The sequence below is a fragment of the Podarcis pityusensis genome (assembly GCF_964106645.2).
Source record: "Podarcis pityusensis genome assembly, chromosome: 10".
Classification (NCBI taxonomy): domain Eukaryota; kingdom Metazoa; phylum Chordata; class Lepidosauria; order Squamata; family Lacertidae; genus Podarcis; species Podarcis pityusensis.
In genome coordinates this window covers 55,872,541-55,890,399 of record NC_138035.1, presented here as the reverse complement: position 1 = coordinate 55,890,399, position 17,859 = coordinate 55,872,541, and the positions used below count along the sequence as shown (strand labels likewise).

The window sequence follows — 17,859 nt, the reverse complement described above, 5'->3', positions numbered from 1 at the left end:
AAATGGCTAAAGGCGTAGAAGACACTCCAAAAGAAGGTCTTCAAAGAGCAAGAGTATGAAACACACTGGAGAACTATTTATACAAGATCAAAAAAGGAGAAATCTTGAGGTTTAAAAAGAGGTTGATTTCAAGGTTTCGACAACTGTACTTGTTGCAGCAGTGACAAAGGCAGAAGACTGTACACCCTGCCCATAAAACTGGCTGCCCTGTTGCACTATATTAAATCCCCAACCCTTCCTTGTTCACCTCCCATTCAAGTTTATTTTGGCTTTTGTTTCAAACAGCCGCAGTAACTCATTATAAACTCACTTTTGGCACATGTGGATTAAATTCTACTGCTCTGTGAATAGCTTCTACTGCATTCATCTCTGCCGTACTTAGCCCTCGTCTTGAAGCTGCCTCTGGAGAAAATCTACGCGGAACAAAGAAAACAGGAAGCATGGAGGTCAACTTCAGCACAAGGAAAAGCATCAGAGGAGCATCAATGTAGCAGGGGCCTTAGCGCTCTCCAATGGAAAAGCTGAGCAACCAAATGACACAGAGGCTACTGACTAAAAATCCCAGCAGAAGTCGAAAGCACGTTTGCAACTTATCGCGGCAAATGTATAAGCAGTCCAATTTCTTTTCTCTCTGTCTGCTAATCTAAATTTGCTTCATGTGCTTGTTTTTAAAAGCAGGACCAAAACCCCTCAAGGGAGGGGTGAAAAAAGAAAAAAAAAATGCCAGTAAATTGTTCCAAAGGGTTTTTTTTTTCCTTTTTAATTGAAAAATACATTTTGGGAAGGCTTTAGAGTTCTCGAAGCCACTGGGACAGCGACAGTAGTAGGTAATCTACTTTCAGCTGTACCCATACCTAGTGGTGTGCCCATACTGTGGGCAAATATCATCTGCCCCAGTGAATGGAAGGCAGGGGGTGGGGAATACCCAGACCATGCAATCTCTTTCTCACCTCACACCCCATGGCTAACTCCATAGCTGAACTTGGCAGGCAGACACCACAGGGAAAGCTGTGACAAACCTAGCCCTGCCCTCCCAAGCTGGAGTCGCTGTGTAGGGAGGAAAGATGTTGCAGATGGTACTGGCGATCTACAGGACAAAAAAAAAAGAACGAAAGGGAAAAAAATTACTTAGGTCTCAAAGTGCAAATACACTATAATCGCAAAGTCTCTGCAAAAAATAAAAAAAAGCAGGAAGGAAAGTGGTCTTTCCCATGCTGCTTCCTTCCCACCCTTTGGGCTGTGCTCTGAACCCGGGTAGCATGTGCATGATGTGACGCCTTCTGCTCGGGATTTGTGCGCTTCCACCTCTGAGCAGAATCTGGCTCTTAGGAGCTCATCCCGTAAGGTGCCAAGCACCCCCACGAATGGCTGAATCCCTGCATCTCTGACACATATCTTTGATAGCAGCTGAAGAAGCAGAGTGTGAGTCGCTAAGCACCCTAGATACTCCTAAGGAAGTTTTTATGTTGCAGACTGAGATAACCCACTATTTGCCTGCCAGAAATACTTATACATTCACAATACTTGTTTCAAATAAATAATGTGCCCCACACACAATTATTCTGCTGGTAAGGATAAATTATGTTTATAAAATTGTCACATTATGTATACAAGAAGATGGCCAAGAGAACACCAGCTGTTTTTTAAAAAAACAAACGACAGCAGTAATATGTAGGTAACCATTGTTGATGCTATCCATGCAGTATACAAATGTGATGTTCAAGCGGCCTCCATTATACAACATCAAATAAACATCACATGGCATGATAAAACATTTTCCTGCTAGTATGAATGGTCCTTCAGTAATGAAAAATGTTAAATGTCAGCCAAGTTTGCAGAGTAGAATTCTGGTGGACAGGTGTTCTTCTGGACTTACTTGTCAGAGACAGCTCTGGCTTTCAGCAGGGCAGCCGTGTAGCATATTGTGGCTGATTTGGGCAAACTTATATCTGTAGGGAAGAAAACAAACATGAAAAAGCCTAAGATTCTTTACGTTTAAAAACCACAATGGTGGTGGTAAAAGGTGAATCTATGAATACATTTTCAATACGTTTTGTGAAACGTGGAAACCTATCTAGAACCACATTAAGGAAGGATTGGAACCAATTATCTCCTCTAAATTGGAGTGCTTGGTTGAAGAAAGTCGAAGCTGTATCTCTTAGTGTTAATGATTTTAATCCTCTGACAAACATTTACCTCTTGGGAGATGCACCTCTCAGATCATATCTCAGAGGGGGGCAGCATAGTGAGGAAGAGTTTTTAAACACAACTAATGTGCAGTATTTTTAGGAAATAGGATCGTGCAATACGGCAGTAATGCCAAGCAAGGAAGAAACATCCAGGACTGTACCTGAACTTAACTAAGGCGGATACAGCTTTGATGAACATGTTTGATATTCATTCATGTGTCTGTCACATTCATGTATGAAGTAGTGTCAAGGTCTACTTTATTTCATTTCGTAATTGCATCCTGGGAGACATACCGAAGCAATTAATAAAAGTGTCAATTTAAAACATTTAAAACAATAAAAACACACAAAGTGTATACTGTTTTATTTAAAAGCATATAAACAATATATTAAAACATGTATGAAAAGAAGTTTTAATAGCCAAAGGGGCACCCAAGCATAGCTGTCAACCTTCCCTTTTTTTGCGGGAAATTCCCTTATTTCAGTGCCGTTTCCCGCTGCTACCCTGGATTGTTAGATATCCCGCAGACTGAGGCTGCTGATCCCTTATTTTCAAATCCAAAAGTTGACAGCTATGCACCCAAGTGAGGGAAATTGAACCTCCTTTTCTCTTCTACCCTCTTTGTGGTCCATCATCCCAGCAATGCCATGAGGATTGGTAAGCCAGGCTGAAGCAACAGAATAAGCAGAGGTATCATGGGTAACAGTTCTGCTTCCTTCATGCAGGCATGTTAGAAGGCACACACTCTTGCCTCTCTCATGTTGACTGGGGGAAACACTTGAATAAACGAGCACGGCTGCCCCATTGCATCAACCTTGTTCTGTGTCTCAAGACTGCTTTCAGCTCAAATGCAAAGCCATGGAGAAAGAGAGCCAAACTAAACCACAAACTTGCAGCTATATTCTCCTTGCTCAGCTCTAATGGCCCTGGGAATTGTATTCTCATGAGGATACTGAGAAGTGCCAATCAAGATATCCCTAGCTAGTCTCCTGGAGAAAGTATTCTCAAGGTTCCTTGGAGTTCAACAGGAGAGAATTACTGTTAAATGGGTTTAAGTCTGAAGTGTTCTGTTGTCCCCAGAGAGCCAAATGGGAGAGAGCTATTGACTGATCTTTTCTCAGGTTTACCAAAATAGAATATGCTTAGCCAAACAGACCATTAATGGTTGGAAGAATTAGTCTTTGGATCATACAAAGATTCATTTCACACATTACGCAGTTATGAATATATGCTTACTGCCACATGTAAACATGGTAGATTGCTTTGGCCAATTCCAGAACCCTAGACCATGGGTCTGTCTGTTTGTATGTATTTGACCAATGGTTATCCTGCCCTTCTCAAACCCAGAGCAACTAACCAAGTAAAATGACTAACAGTATCAAGACCCTTAAAGCAATAGGAGAAACCTAGCTAAAATCAGATATACAGAGAAAAGGAACAAAACATGGCAATAGCTAGAGAGAAACAAGCAGATGCCAAATTCAGTACTTGGGTCTCTAATACTAAACACAATATGTAGGTGTGCCAAGATTCCCACTCTCAAATAATTAGAGATTAACAGTTACCACCAGCTCTCAACTTTAGAAGCATATGATCTGGTCAGGACTCCTGAGCCCCAATCCACCAGACTAGTGGTACCGGAAGTAGAGATGCTGGAAACTGACCCAGCTCCTAGCATTATGAACAGGTCTGAGCCAGAGTCCCATCACATTTGGATCCTTCAGCCAGGAACTCCTGAAATTAAGAGTATGTACTCGTGGAACCTGCAGTCCCTAAGGAACCTCCACACCAGAGCTCAAATTTCTATGTCAATCCTTCAGCGCAGGCAATGAGATTAGAGGGGAAGATTAAAGAGATGTGAAGTGCTAAGCCAGAACCTTCTCTCTTTAAGGCTGTCCACTCCTTAGGGAAGTGGCCTGTGAGATCTGGCCCCAAACACATGAAAGCCTTCTGTCTTCGTTGCAAAAGGTTTGGCTTCTTGACGTGGCTAGGATAGGCCAGATATACATGGCTAACACATGCCACATTTTTACCTGTGCATGGCATGTACAGGTTATCACTTACTTCAAAACTCCCTGAAAGCACAAAACTAACACAGCAGGGTGAGAGAGAACCTTTTCACCTGATAAGCTAGTGTTCTGCATGCAGGTAATGTTTACATGGATCAGTGTTCCACTGGCTAGTCCAGTATTTCCTGAACTTGGGTCTCCAGCTGTTTTGACTACAACTCCCATCATTCCTTGCTAGCAGGTCAGTTGTGATGGGAACTGTAGTTCAAAAACAGCTGGAGAACCAAGTTTGGGAAACATTGGGCTAGTCCATTTTGCTCCGCTTTAAAAGGTAAAGGTAAAGGGACCCCTGACCATTAGATCCTGTCGTGGCCGACTCTGGGGTTGCGGCGCTCATCTCGCTTTATTGGCCGAGGGAGCCGGTGTACAGTTTCTGGGTCATGTGGCCAGCATGACTAAGCCGCTTCTGGCAAAATCAGAGCAGCGCACGGAAACGGCATTTACCTTCCCGCCAGAGCGGTACCTATTTATCTACTTGCACTTTGACGTGCTTTCGAACTGCTAGGTTGGCAGGAGCAGGGACCGAGCAACGGGAGCTCACCCCGTCACGGGGATTCGAACAGTCGACCTTCTGATCGGCAAGCCCTAGGCTCTGTGGTTAAGACCACAGCGCCACCAGCGTCCCTTGCTCAGCTTTACTGTACTATAAAAGCAAGAGGTGAAATCTTGTACTGTGATCAAAAGGACAGATAGATGCCTCCAAAAGTGGCGGAGAAGCTATCTCCACCATATCCCCCCAAGACTGTTTGGAAGATAGTGGAAGCCTCTAAAACAGCATGAATATTGTTATGAGGGACTGCACAGCGAATTAGCAAAAATCACCTCTCCCTCTCTGCTAAAAGAAAAAGAAAATCCATTAGAAGAGGCATCAATCATATCAAAGACTTCAAATAGAGGCACAACTGCATATGACCCAAAATGTTCAATCAGCAGTTCCCTAGGAAACTGTTACACAGGCCCTCTATTTTTTTGAATAAAAAGGAATCATTTGAAAAGCCAAAAATCCTCCCTAATATTTCAATTTTCTCTGCACTATTAAGGTCAGAAGTCAATTAATGGCACTCACTGTCAGAACACACTCCCCCATTGAGGTTAATGAATAACTTGCTCTCAGTGCCATTAAAAATAGCTGCTTTAATGGCACATAATCCAGTAATGCAGTATGGCCTGAGGGTCAGGGAGCTTTTCATTTGCTATGAATCCTGCAAATAGCTTCTTCTGAGCAAAGCCATTCAGCAGCAGCAACAGATTCATATTTAACCCAGAATTCTGCAGCAGTTAAGCCATCAACCCTAACCCCAAACCTCTTGCACATCGTTTTATTTAGCAAGCTTGCATACAGAATCCTCACAAAAACTGCAGGAGGAAGAATCTGCGGCTTAAGACATTAGAAGAGAATAATACTGGAGCATCTCTTAAAACAAGTAAAGAGGCAGAAGCAGAAGAAGCTTGAAACATTTTATGTTCTTTGCCTGCCTGCAGTTTCCATGGTGAGCAGTTTCCAGGGCTGCAAACACTATAACCCTCTACTAATGGGAGGGAAAGATCTTCCTCCAAAATTGCATGCCCCTCTAGGTATGACCTCCCAGGCGCCCCTCTTCTAGCAAGAGCATCTCTGCCGACAGCAAAAGAGAGGCAGAAAATGCACTTTGCGTAGGAACTTCAGATGTCTTAATTGTGCCAGAAGACAATATTTCTGTAAGGCCACAAGACACAGAGAAGTCGAGATGATTCATTGTCTGGGAACATTTTGCATCTCTGAGTTCACCCAAGAGTCAATCACACTGTTAAACAGCAAGAAAACAGGATAATGAGGGAGAGGAGGCACCATGTATCAAGGGTCATTTAGTCCAACCTGTTGCAGGAATCCTGCCCACAGCTGTCCCTGGGTTAAACAAGCCCACACAGATGCTTAGAAAGTTGAGGTAGCCACAAAGTATCCACAAAGTCACTTTGTGGATATTTAAGTTATAATTAGAAAAATCTTAATAATTATTCATAAAGGGAACAGCTTATAAGAAGTAAATAAGGAGGCCAGATACAGAATAAAGGAAGTCTTTTATTTGGTTGTTTGTATTGTATGTTATGCTTATTGTCTGTTATGTTCACATTTAATGAGGGTGGATTTCTGTATTGGGGATGGGGGGGTTTATGTTATGTTGTAAATAAGATTTCTAATAAAAATTATAAAAATTAAAAAAAGTTTAATCTGTTTTAGTTTTTAACTTTTGTATGTCCTTAAGGAGGGTTGTAATTTTTTCTTGATTTCATTATTTTACCTTTTTGTAAACCATTTTAGTTGTTTGTTTGTTTGACAACCAAGCAATTTATAAATTTCATGAAATAAATAAATGGTCCAGAAGACATGGAATGATGGAGAAGGTTAAGAAAGGTTCACCTTATGTAGAATTGTTTCAGAACTACAGAAGGCGGCATTTGAAAGAAGCTGGGATTTTCGCCCTTTAAAGTGATTCTGTCACTGGAAGCTGCACTCTCTTCCTCTCAATTTACACACACACACACACACACAGAATGTAAAGAGGTACTTCTGCTTACCATCATATTTTGCTAAAACTGCCTGAACATCTGCATATGCTTGTAACTCCAACAGAGCTTCCAGCAAATTTTCGTGGATGTTGAACATGCTGAGAAGAGGGAATTCCTTCATTAACTATAATAATAATAAAAAATAAGAGAATAGGCTTAGATTTAGCACGGAATCCTGCAACACTGATGTGAAAGCAAGTGTAAACGACTGCTCTAAGGAAAAGAAATTCAACAGTGCAATAAAGATAAAAGTAAGTTAAAACTATAAAAGCCCTTAAAATGCCTTCTGAAATAAGAAAACAAATCTGCAGTAGGTGTCAAGACATCCACCAGGGTGAGGTCCCGTCTGATTTCAATAAAACTGAGCCACCTGGTGGGTGTACAGTTCCTGGTGGATACGAGCAGTGAATCTGAGCCACGGAGGACCACGTTCTCTCCTTCTTGTGTTTACTTCTTGTGTACAATCATATTCTGTGAGAGGGAGCCTCCCAAAATCCAGGGGGGAGGGATGACGCCAAACTACCCCCCAACATCCTCAAAAAAAGAAAAAGAAAAAGAAAAGAAATTGCTTTGTTCCAGATGCAGCAACTGTCAGGGAAAGGAAGAAAAATTTCTGCTTTCAGTTCAGGAGAGTCCACTCCCTCTCTCTAGCACTTCATTTTAAGGCAAACGCATATCGCTCTGGGAAGCATGTAATCACTCAGTGTAGAAGCTGGAACAGGAAACATGCTTCATATAAACTACGGTAGCTTAATCATGGTCCAGTAATTATTTCCTCCAAATAACCAAGTTAGATGGTTATCAAAATTACACCGGTTTTATAAAATGATTTACACACACACACCCCGAATTAAAGGGTTAACTTTTTTTTTTTAACTTTTGGTGCGAACACCTTTGATAACAAGTCAGCAGAACTTGGCTTGCAAATGCATACTTATTTTTCATTACACTTTACCTAGCAATCATTTTACATCTATTAATATAACATTGCACTATAAGGTGGTTCACTATTAGAACAGGAATTGAATCTAGAGCACATACACATGCAGTTGGAAATAAGTGTTCGCTCTAGCATCATGCAAATAAATAAATAAATACTAGTGGGCTATTTGTTTCCGAGCCAACAAATAAAACAGAAGACTGACAACACATTAGAAACACATTACATGTTGACCTTTATCTAGTTTGGTTGGGGGGGGGGTTGCTTTTTTTCCTTTTGACCAAATACGATTTTCACTCGCACCTGTAACACAGTTTTGTGGGTGATGGGCTTGGACATCAGACAACAGCAGAGGGACTGGACTGCGAGACAATGCAAATCAACAGCAGTCCCATCAGAAAAGTCTTACGGCTAAATTATTTTGGGTTGTGACTATGAAAGCTGCCACCACTTTGCTCTCGGAATAAATGCAATCAGGTGAAAGCAAGTGGGCAAACAAAACGTTAACTCTAATGCATTTTCTCTTCCAAAGTGGAATTCTCCTTCAAAATGTCTGCAATAAATTACAAAGAAACACGGTAGGCTAGCACAGGATGAAAGGTAATGCAACTCGAGCATTTCTGTAAATTGACACAATAATGAGTTGCTTCACTATATTTCTGTCTTTAAAACGTAAGGGAATATACATGTTACTGTGCCATTTACCTTGCCATTTATAGAAAGGCGAGGAATTACTTCGGGCTTTAGGATTGTAATCATTTTTCACCCATACATTGGGCAAAATTAGGACTCCAGGTCTTGGGGATCTAGGTGTTCCACTGCCCCTGGTCTTGATATACAAATATTGATGGACCACAACACCTACCAATGGCCAGGCTAGCTGGGGATGCTGAGGATTGTAATTCAACAACATCTGAGGACCCTCGTTGGGGAACTTCACCCTGTTGCCAGGGTCTCTATCCTGCTGCCATTTGGAAACCCAGCCAGATGGGCGGGGTATAAATAATAAATTATTATTATAAAACTGTGGGTGGGGCAATTTTGGTACATAGCCATGAAAGTGGGGGAGGTGTAACTGGTGCCCTGAGAAACTGATATCAGGGTTGCCAAGAGTGCAGAAGCTGAACACTAGTTTCTTTGCAATGTTCCCTGTTGAATAGGACCGGTGGCGGGCTTTGGGCTCTCAAATTCCAGGGGCAGCCTGTGCGGTGCTAAAATTTGAGGGGCCCCTTCCCACCTCTTGTGCTCCATTCTGCAACACTGTTGTGGCACCCCTTCCAATGTGCCTGCACTGGTCGTGCCACCTTACAGCCGCCTCTGATGGGATCCATTAAGGTTAACAGGAGGCACCTAGTGATGGCAAGACGGTTATAACAGGACACATAATTCAGTCTCATTAAGGCCATTAGTAACCCAGGATGCCTGGACTGGATCAATAGTTTTTACATCCCCTCTAGACACAATATACCGTATTTTTTGCACCATAACACTCACTTTTTTCCTCCTAGAAAGTAAGGGGAAATGTCTGTGCGTGTTATGGAGCGAATGCCTGCGGGTGGCGGGGGGGATCTGCTGCAGTCGTGAGCAGAGGATCCATGGTTCCCCTTCCTTCCCTCCTCCATGTTTACAAAGCATGGATCCACATGGATCCTCAGGATTTTTGCACTGGGCTACTCCAAACTCACCGTCAGATCTCATGTCTGTGGCCACAGCATGAACCACAAAAATCATATATCCACTATTTTGTTTAGAATATTTTTTTTCTTGTTTTCCTCCTCTAAAAACTACATGCGTGTTATGGTCTGGTGCGTGTTATAGAGCGAAAAATACGGTAGGCAGAAAGGTAAGAGAATGAAAGTGCATTCATTAGGGTTGCCATACGTCCAGAATTTTACGGACATGTCTTGCATTTTAATGGAGGAATTAGTGTCCGGGGTGGAATCGGTAAAATGTCCTGGTTTTCTGTCAAGAGAACAAGGAAGTGTGTGTTTGAGTATTACTCATTTCCCCAAAAAAGCTCAACAACTGAGAGTCTGTTTCCAGGCCGATGAACAAAGCCTCATTGCTGCGATTTCTAATGCTATAGTCTCCATTTCGTTGCTGCTTAGCTTAAAAACACTGCCATACCTCCATTTTGCAGCACAGTACATCACATATCATTAAGGAGTAGCCACATTGTGACAAAAGCATTTCGCTAAAATGGGGCAATGTCTGACAAGGAAGAGGATGTTGCAGTTTTGTATCACAAAAGTAATTAGTTGTTGTTGTTGTTGATACCCCACTCATCTGGCTGGGTTTCCCCAGCCACTCTGGGCGGCTTCCAACAAAAGATTAAAAATACACTAAAACATCAGTCATTAAAAACTTCCCTAAACAGGGCTGCCTTCAGATGTCTTCTAAACATCCGATAGTTGTTTATTTCTTTGACATCTGGTAGGAGGGCGTTCCACAGGGTGGGCGCCACTACCGAGAAGGCCCTCTGCCTGGTTTCCTGTAGCTTTGCTTCTCGCAGTGAGGGAACTGTCAGAAGGCCCTCGGAGCTGGACCTCAGTGTCTGGGCAGAATGATGGGGATGGAAACACTCCTTCAGGTATACTGGGCCAAGGCCGTTTAGGGCTTTCAAGGTCAGCACCAACACTTTGAATTGTGCTCGGAAACATACTGGGAGCCAATGTAGGTCTTTCAAGACCAGTGTTATGTGGTCTTGGCGGCCGCTCCCAGTCACCAGTCTAGCATTCTGGATTAGTTGTAGTTTCAGGGGCCACCCTCAAAGGTAGGTCCACGTAGAGCGTGTTGCAGTAGTCCGAGCGGGAGATAACTAGAGCATGCACCATTCTGGCGAGACAGTCAGTGGTTCTTAGCTCAGTCAGTAGAGCACGAGACTCTTAATCTCAGGGTTGTTATATATTGCCTTAAGCCTGGAAATGAGACTAACCATTGAGATCTTAAGTGCACTGGAAGGCTGCTTGCTGAATCCCTATTTTGTTTCCCAGGACGTGTCAGCATTCACATGTTAGCACTTCTCCTTATATAGCCTTGGATCTGGAGGGGGTGCATACACACCTTCCTCCAATCTTTCAAACAAGCTCATAGCCTCTGCCCTTCCTCCCAATGTTGTGATGTGGAAGGAAGCTGCAAAAATGGTTATTCATTGAATTGCGGGGGAGAGGGGTCCATCTTCCCATCTATGCCTGGGATACAGAAATAGCAAGATAAAATTCATCTTTTTTTCAAAAGTAGAAAATCTTGACTTGGCTCCGTGGGAACAAACGGCTGAAGGAGTTAGAAGGCTCAAATGGCTGCCCCAAGATTCCTTTGTGTAGAAGGAGAAATCCTTTCTCAAGATGGAGAAATCATCCCCATTAACGGCCATCTGTCAAGTTCGTGGTCCTAAGAATGCGGCTACATTTAGCTAGAGCTCAAGAGCGGCAGAATGTCTGACAGCTTCACAATGATGGAACTGAAGCTGTTGGTAGTGAGCTAAATACATGTAAAATCCAGGAAAATGGAATTAGACTGCAAAGAGGGGATGCCCATTTCCTGATAAGGTCTGTCCGTTTCACTATTGGCGCATATTTCCCTTGGGGCTACTATGCATGCACTTACATGCTGTACTAAGTATTGGCAAATGAACTAGAGTGCTGACAGCAACTGAGATAAGTAGAAAATTGTATTGCGGGAATGAGCTCAGGAAGGGAGGTCAAAGCATCAGCAATGTCATCAGCCTAATATTGCCTCTCTCTCCCCACCCCCCAGAAAGAAACAATTCTCGTTTTAGGATTCCTAATTAAAAATCTCTCTTCCTATATATTATGATACCATTTTTGTTACATCCAGCCTCTTTCCAAATCAAAGTAATTGCATCAGTTTCTGGTTTTGCCACATTTACTCTTGATAAGGGAATCGTCCCATTACATGCTGATCCTTTTAAAATAAATAATAGCATTTGTCCGGTGGTTATGCCTCCCTTCCTTGTATCGGTGAAATCTGAGAGTACGGGGCTTATGTACTTATTTCCCCATTGACAATAAAAGGCAACATTCAAATCAGGAAACCCTGCACTTAGTTGAAAGCAGGGTCTCCCTTACCCTGGGTGTAAGAGGACTGAAGCCCCAAAACCCTGGGAACCATCCCTTGTTGGTCTAGCAGGCGCCAAACGACCAGAGTTGAAACCCAAACCTGCAAGGTAGTACAGCAGCCATCGCTGCTATAGTCCCACCAGTCTGGGCCAGGAGACTCCCAGAACCTTACCAGATACCCCTTGAGATTCACAGGAGCAAGAGCTGGAAACCAGACTCATGCCCACAAAAATTACTCAGTAGCAGTTTGGCCAAGAAACAGGACCCAGTACCAAGGACTTTCCCCAGAAACCACATGAAGATTGAAGAGGTAGATTTGTTCAACATAATTAAAAGAGAACTCATAGGCCACTGAAAAGATACAATTGGAGAATATTGCTAAGAGTGCAAGAGAACACAATTGCAAAACGAAAGAAAAATAGCAAAGCTCATTTAGCTGAGTTCTAATACATAGAAAAGGATCAATGGACCCCACAGATGTTGGAAAAAGTGTACGGCAGCAGACAAAGGAATAGGAGCACTCCATACAATACGGCCTAGCAGCTGAACCAAGTCTTCCTAGCCAATCAGAAGACTCCCAGGTTGTAAATTTCCAAAACCTAAGCGTGACCATGCCATCTCATAGCTGAGTCATCCCTTCCAATTGACAAGCCACTATTGTGGTCTTGAAGATGCAGCGCTGTCAAATGACATGGCATGAGATCATCTTCCAATTAGTGGGAAAGAACTAAAGGCCAACGTTTACCCAGAGGTCTTGAGAAAAGGAGCCATCTTTGTGGGCAAGGCCCAAACTGAAAAACCAAGGTATCAAACTCGCTAGAAAACTTTCGCTATTAGGGTAAGGGAGTGGGGATCTCCCAGGTCAGACCCCTTACATGCAGTGAGGCAGTAGGAGAGGAGCAGAAAGTGGAAAGAGGGAATAAAAAGCAAGTCCAATGGAGGCATTGTTGGGATATTTCCTTAGGGGCCTTATGCATTTCACATGAGCTCAAGAAGGTCTTCCACTCTCCTCATGCAGGGAACTATGAAGCTGGGGATAATGTTGGGAAGGATCCGCACAAAGAATCAATGCTGGAATAGGTATTTTAAGTGTCATGGTTTTTGGACTGCGCATGGTAATAAGACAAATATGAACACAAATCCAAACTCACATCTCTCATCATTTTCACAGCTTCCCTGGTCCTCCCCAGCTTTCTTGTACACATTGCCAGCCTCCTCTTAATGTAGACTAATACATTAGTGTCCCGTCCTGGGGAGAGAGAGGGAGAGAGAAGGAGAGAGAGAGAGAGAGAGAGAGAGAGAGAGAGAGAGAGAGAGAGAGAGAAGGAGGGGGGAGGTTTTAAGAGGATGAGTGTTTGCAGAAACAGACAGAACAAAGGTTCCATTTAACATCCTCAAAGTGTAAGGTATAACCTTTCCTTTGAATTCTTATTGCCGAATACCAAAGATATGTGGAAGGAAGCAATAAAAAGTACATAGACCAACAATCCTCGCTGTTAAGTTACAAAGATCTAGAGCTGGAACCTGCCTGTCAATAATAGGATTAGTCAAGAAGTACACTTATAAAAAAAAAAGTGAGGGTTTTTCTTTAGCCTCAATTCTACAGCATACTGTTAACAATTCTAATCACTAATACAAGAAGAACTCACATGCATGCCAAAATTATGCAAACTTCTATACCTTGCCTCACTTAGGCAAGTGTTTATCGTCCTGACTCTCTGAAAAGGTTTCCATTTCTGATGAAGTTTAGCTACAAATGATTGCAGTGTGAATTGCTGTTGCAGTTGCAGGTTGCTTTCTGTACAGCTGAATCCAAATTTATTTATTTATTGAATTTGTTATGCTGCCCTTCCTCCCAAAGGAGTCCAGGGTTTTCAACATTATCATGCAATTTAAAGAGTTCTGGTAAGAGGAGAGATGCTTTCAGCTACCAGTTTCAAGTCAGCCATCCCTCCAGGGCATTCTTTGTACACTGTAAACAGCTGATTGCCGCTCTTAAGAGTTCAGCCATACATAGCAGCACTGGAAAAGCCATTTGAATCTGAATTTGCCTTCTGTGCAATGGCGTTCTATGCATCACAAGCGGAGTCTGTTCAGTACCATGGAGAGAATCCCTTCTCTCTCTCTTTTTTGCACACTGTCAATAGCACACTTTCAGAAGCAGTAAGCATGTAAATACCGATTATGTGAGCACCAGTGCTTGCACACTACTAGCTTATTGCAAGACAGGGGTGCAATGATCACATGGCCTGCAGCCATGAAGCACCCTACCTCGTGGCCATGAGAACAAGCCCCATTGAAGGATGAACCATGCAGTGAATGCCTAATATGATTTTAACAAAAATCCCTAATGTCTCTATGGGGCTGGCTTGTTGCACAAGACTGCAAGAAGGAGGAGGGCAAATGGGACATGAAAGTAGGATTGCTGCTGCTCAGGACCCAAAGTATTCTATTCCAGCCCCCTCCAGGTTTTCCCGTTGACCACCTCCCACCCCCAAAGTTGGTCAACATTCCATAGTCATCGATAATATTCATTCTGGGGGTTTTTTTTGGGGGGGGAGAGGGGGTCCCCAGTACAGTTTTTCTTGTAAAAATGATAGCTTTGTTAGTATTATTATTATTTCTGCAAGCTTTAGGGTCCCTCCAACCCTGCCAATACCACACATGTGAATGGGTTTTGGCACTCACAGCTTGAGCATCAGCAATAGACATGATGTGAGGTCTTTTCTCGTGGGACTTAACGAAGAGACCCTTGTTATTCAACACTACACAGGGGTCTTTCCCCATTATGGTCTTTCCCCATCCCAGCCATCCTCCTTCAGCCAGCCTAGAGGATGAAAAGGGGCAGGGGTGGAGAAACCATGAAAACCTTGGTGTATAGATTGGACTCTGCAGCCTTGGTAGACCAGGTGCAGCGTGCAGTGTTCAGGTCTGCCTGCCTCCAAAGGGTGCCTCTGCAACTGAAAAGTCCTTTCCTTGCTTCAGGTCAAGGAAGTCAAATTCCTACACACACACAAGCACACGATATATATAGACCAAGCAGCAAGATTTTCTGCCTCTGGTAGAGTTGTGTGAATATAAACACGCTGAACTCTTCCTTCACACTGAATTTACACAGTTCCTTGTGATATCGTAGTTATCCACAAACATTAATAGAAGTAAATTTCAGCATTGACCGTTTAACAAAGAACAAATCAGGATTTTTTTCTCTTTTCAAAGACTTTTTTGAGAATGAGGCATCATACCCTTTCTTTAGTTGTAATATGCCCTCTTTTAAGGACCGAACAGAAAATGTTCATGTAGATAATGACCTACAGAGTCACAGTATTAAGACAACACACTTGTTGTGTTGCCATACATTGGCCTAATGTATCCTACTTGTCAACCAAGTATTTGCAGATTATGGTCCTCACGTTTTGAAGTCTCTTCTAATCACAACAAGATATAAGCCAAAAGCATTCAGAATACATACAAATTATCCCAAAGCCATGATTGTACTTTTCAGACAGATTAAGCAACAGGTCTGACTTTCAAAGAGAAAATAAATAAGGCAGGAGAGGGAATTCCTTCAGCTGTAGTTCATATTAAGTAACCACTTATCTCTAGAATGGTTTCCCAGTATTTAATAAAGGGCTCATTAGCCACATCTGTTTTTAACATGGTTATATATAACATAATTAGATTGGTTTGTCCTCCAAGCTGTGTTATAGTGACTCAAGGAATGGTCAACATAGAGTCAATAAAAGCGTCTATTCAAGACATTCTAAAATGGTCTTGGGCTGTAATCCTATCTACATTTACCTGAGAGTAGGTCCCACTGAATTCAATGGCACTTACGTCTGAGTAGACATGAATAGGATTACACTGTTATTTACAGAACCTGAGGCTTTTCAGCATTTTCTGGAATTCAAAATCATTTCCCTTGGTTGAATTGAAGAAAGCCAAGTTACAAACACTTTCACCCTGCCAGTCTCTGTGTTATCAGGAACAATTTGCATGGAATAGATAGAAACATGAGGTTGGGAGGTGTCAAAAGGATATTCTAAAACAAGATCCTCTGCAGGATCCATTTAATGGGCTGATAATCTAAGGAAGATCATCTAGTCTGTTGAATGCCTCAAAAGCAGGTAAGGAACAAATAGCAGTTCAAGAGTAATTTTACCAACATCTGGCTAGATTTGTCATGACAATCACTTCTGGGTTTTGCTGTGTTTAAAATGTCTATTGGGAAGAGATTTCTCTCTCTCTCTCTGCCTCACAGATGCCACATGCAAAGAGGCCCTCAGATGTCTCCTGGACTTTTTAATCCTAAAATCTTCCATGATAAGATCTTTTGTACCACCCAACATATCTGGAATTATCATGGGGTAAACTCGCCTGGCTGCCAGGCCCATTGTAGAAGTTCTCTCCCTCTCCAACTCCTAAGCTTTTCATCTGCACTCAATACACACATTTCATTTCATTTCATTTTCTGCCTGAGATCACTGTGCCTGAAATGAGAAGCCATCCTTATCAGTGATCCCAATAAGGTCACCATCCACATTTTGTGAAATTTGAGCATTCTGTTTTATAGACATGCTGCTGATTGCTTGAATCAATCCTCTACACTGTTATTTCCATGTGCCCCAATGGGAGGCTCCTCATTCTAAAAACACTTTTCATTTTGGGGAATATGTCGTGAATAAACATTTCCTGGAACACGCTAGCTAGGTAAGCAGCTTATGGAAATGCAGAAACGTCAAATCTGATTGGAGAGGGCGCAACTTTCCCACTTCTTTCCCACACTAAGTGGAAAAGTGACCTTCGAAATTGTTGCCATGTTTCAGGCTCCTGTTTCCTAAAGTTCAGCAGGTTAAAACAAGCTGATCTCTTGCAGCTTCTTTCCAAATTTGGCAATGATTATTCCAGGCAACTTGTTGCACTCGTTTAAAAGTATCCTTTTGAATACAAATGGCCACAACTGGACGGCACACGTATCTTTGTTCAGTGGTACTAATGCTTCCTGGTACTTCTTGGCCACCCCAAGATAAATTGCTTTGTACAGACCATAGATTTGATTTCCTCCAAAGAATCCTGAAAACTGCAGTTTACCCTTCACAGACCTACGGTTCCCATGATTCTATGGGGAAAGTCAGGTAATTCAAATGTATGGTTGTGTGCACAGTACTCCCAGTAACTGCATTTCCACACACACACACACACACACACACACACACACCCCAAACATATTTTATTACACCATACATGTGACTTCCCTTCCTCCCCTCCCAAGGTTCATTTAAATTCCCCTATGTTCCTGCATATTTTGATATATCCATCTAATTCCATTTTCCTACCTTACATCACTTCAATATTTATTACACCGTTTAATTCCAAAAACTGCATTTCCATCAATAGCAGATGCCTCACATTTATGGAGCGCAGCAGTAGGGAAATGTATCCCTAACTCCCTCACACCCTGCTGGCCAGTTCTGAAAGCTGAGTGAGACCACACACCTGTCAATAACCTGATGTCACAATGACATCATCAGCGCACTGCTGCACCTTCAAAGGGGTTTGCTGCAACCTCTGATCAGCAGTTACAGGGAGCCCCCTTTTATGGAGGACAAGAAACAAACCTTTTCAATTATTTTTAATTCAAGCTAAAATTCTCAAGAATAGGTATACTGTGTTCAGTGCTGTTCCTGGGGAGAATCGTGGTATATAACACAACCCTGTGAAAAAGTGCTATTAGCCTATAGTGGGGTAGCAGAGCTAAAAAATAAAAATAATTCATATCTGGCAACCAACGTGCCACTTGCAAATAAAGAAGATTTGGGATTGAAATACTGCTCAGTTATCGAACTCACTGAGAAACCTAACCCTAACATCACACAGTAAGAATGAGGATAGTCCTCTGACCCCACAGAACACTCAGAAATCACTGGAGGAGGAATGGTGTACAAACAGCATGTAAATATTTTTTGAAATGCAAGTTTGAGAGGGGTAACTAGGTGTGTTAGGAAAGCTGAAAAAAATGCTGATATATTTCACA

General features: G+C 42.4%; 1 protein-coding gene across 4 annotated transcripts in view; it reads right to left on the bottom strand.

Moving 5' to 3' along the window:
* ST7 (suppression of tumorigenicity 7) overlaps window positions 1-17,859 on the bottom strand; it is a 94,651-nt gene that overhangs the window by 8,706 nt on the left and 68,086 nt on the right. For all 4 annotated transcript variants that reach the window (XM_081023698.1, XM_081023699.1, XM_081023700.1 and 1 more), the window contains exons 8-11: window positions 12,977-13,074; window positions 6,816-6,930; window positions 1,877-1,949; window positions 311-413 (exon numbers count right to left, since the gene is read on the bottom strand). In XM_081023698.1, coding sequence (XP_080879824.1) covers window positions 311-413; window positions 1,877-1,949; window positions 6,816-6,930; window positions 12,977-13,074 — 389 coding nt within the window. The remainder of the gene's footprint in view (window positions 1-310; window positions 414-1,876; window positions 1,950-6,815; window positions 6,931-12,976; window positions 13,075-17,859) is intronic.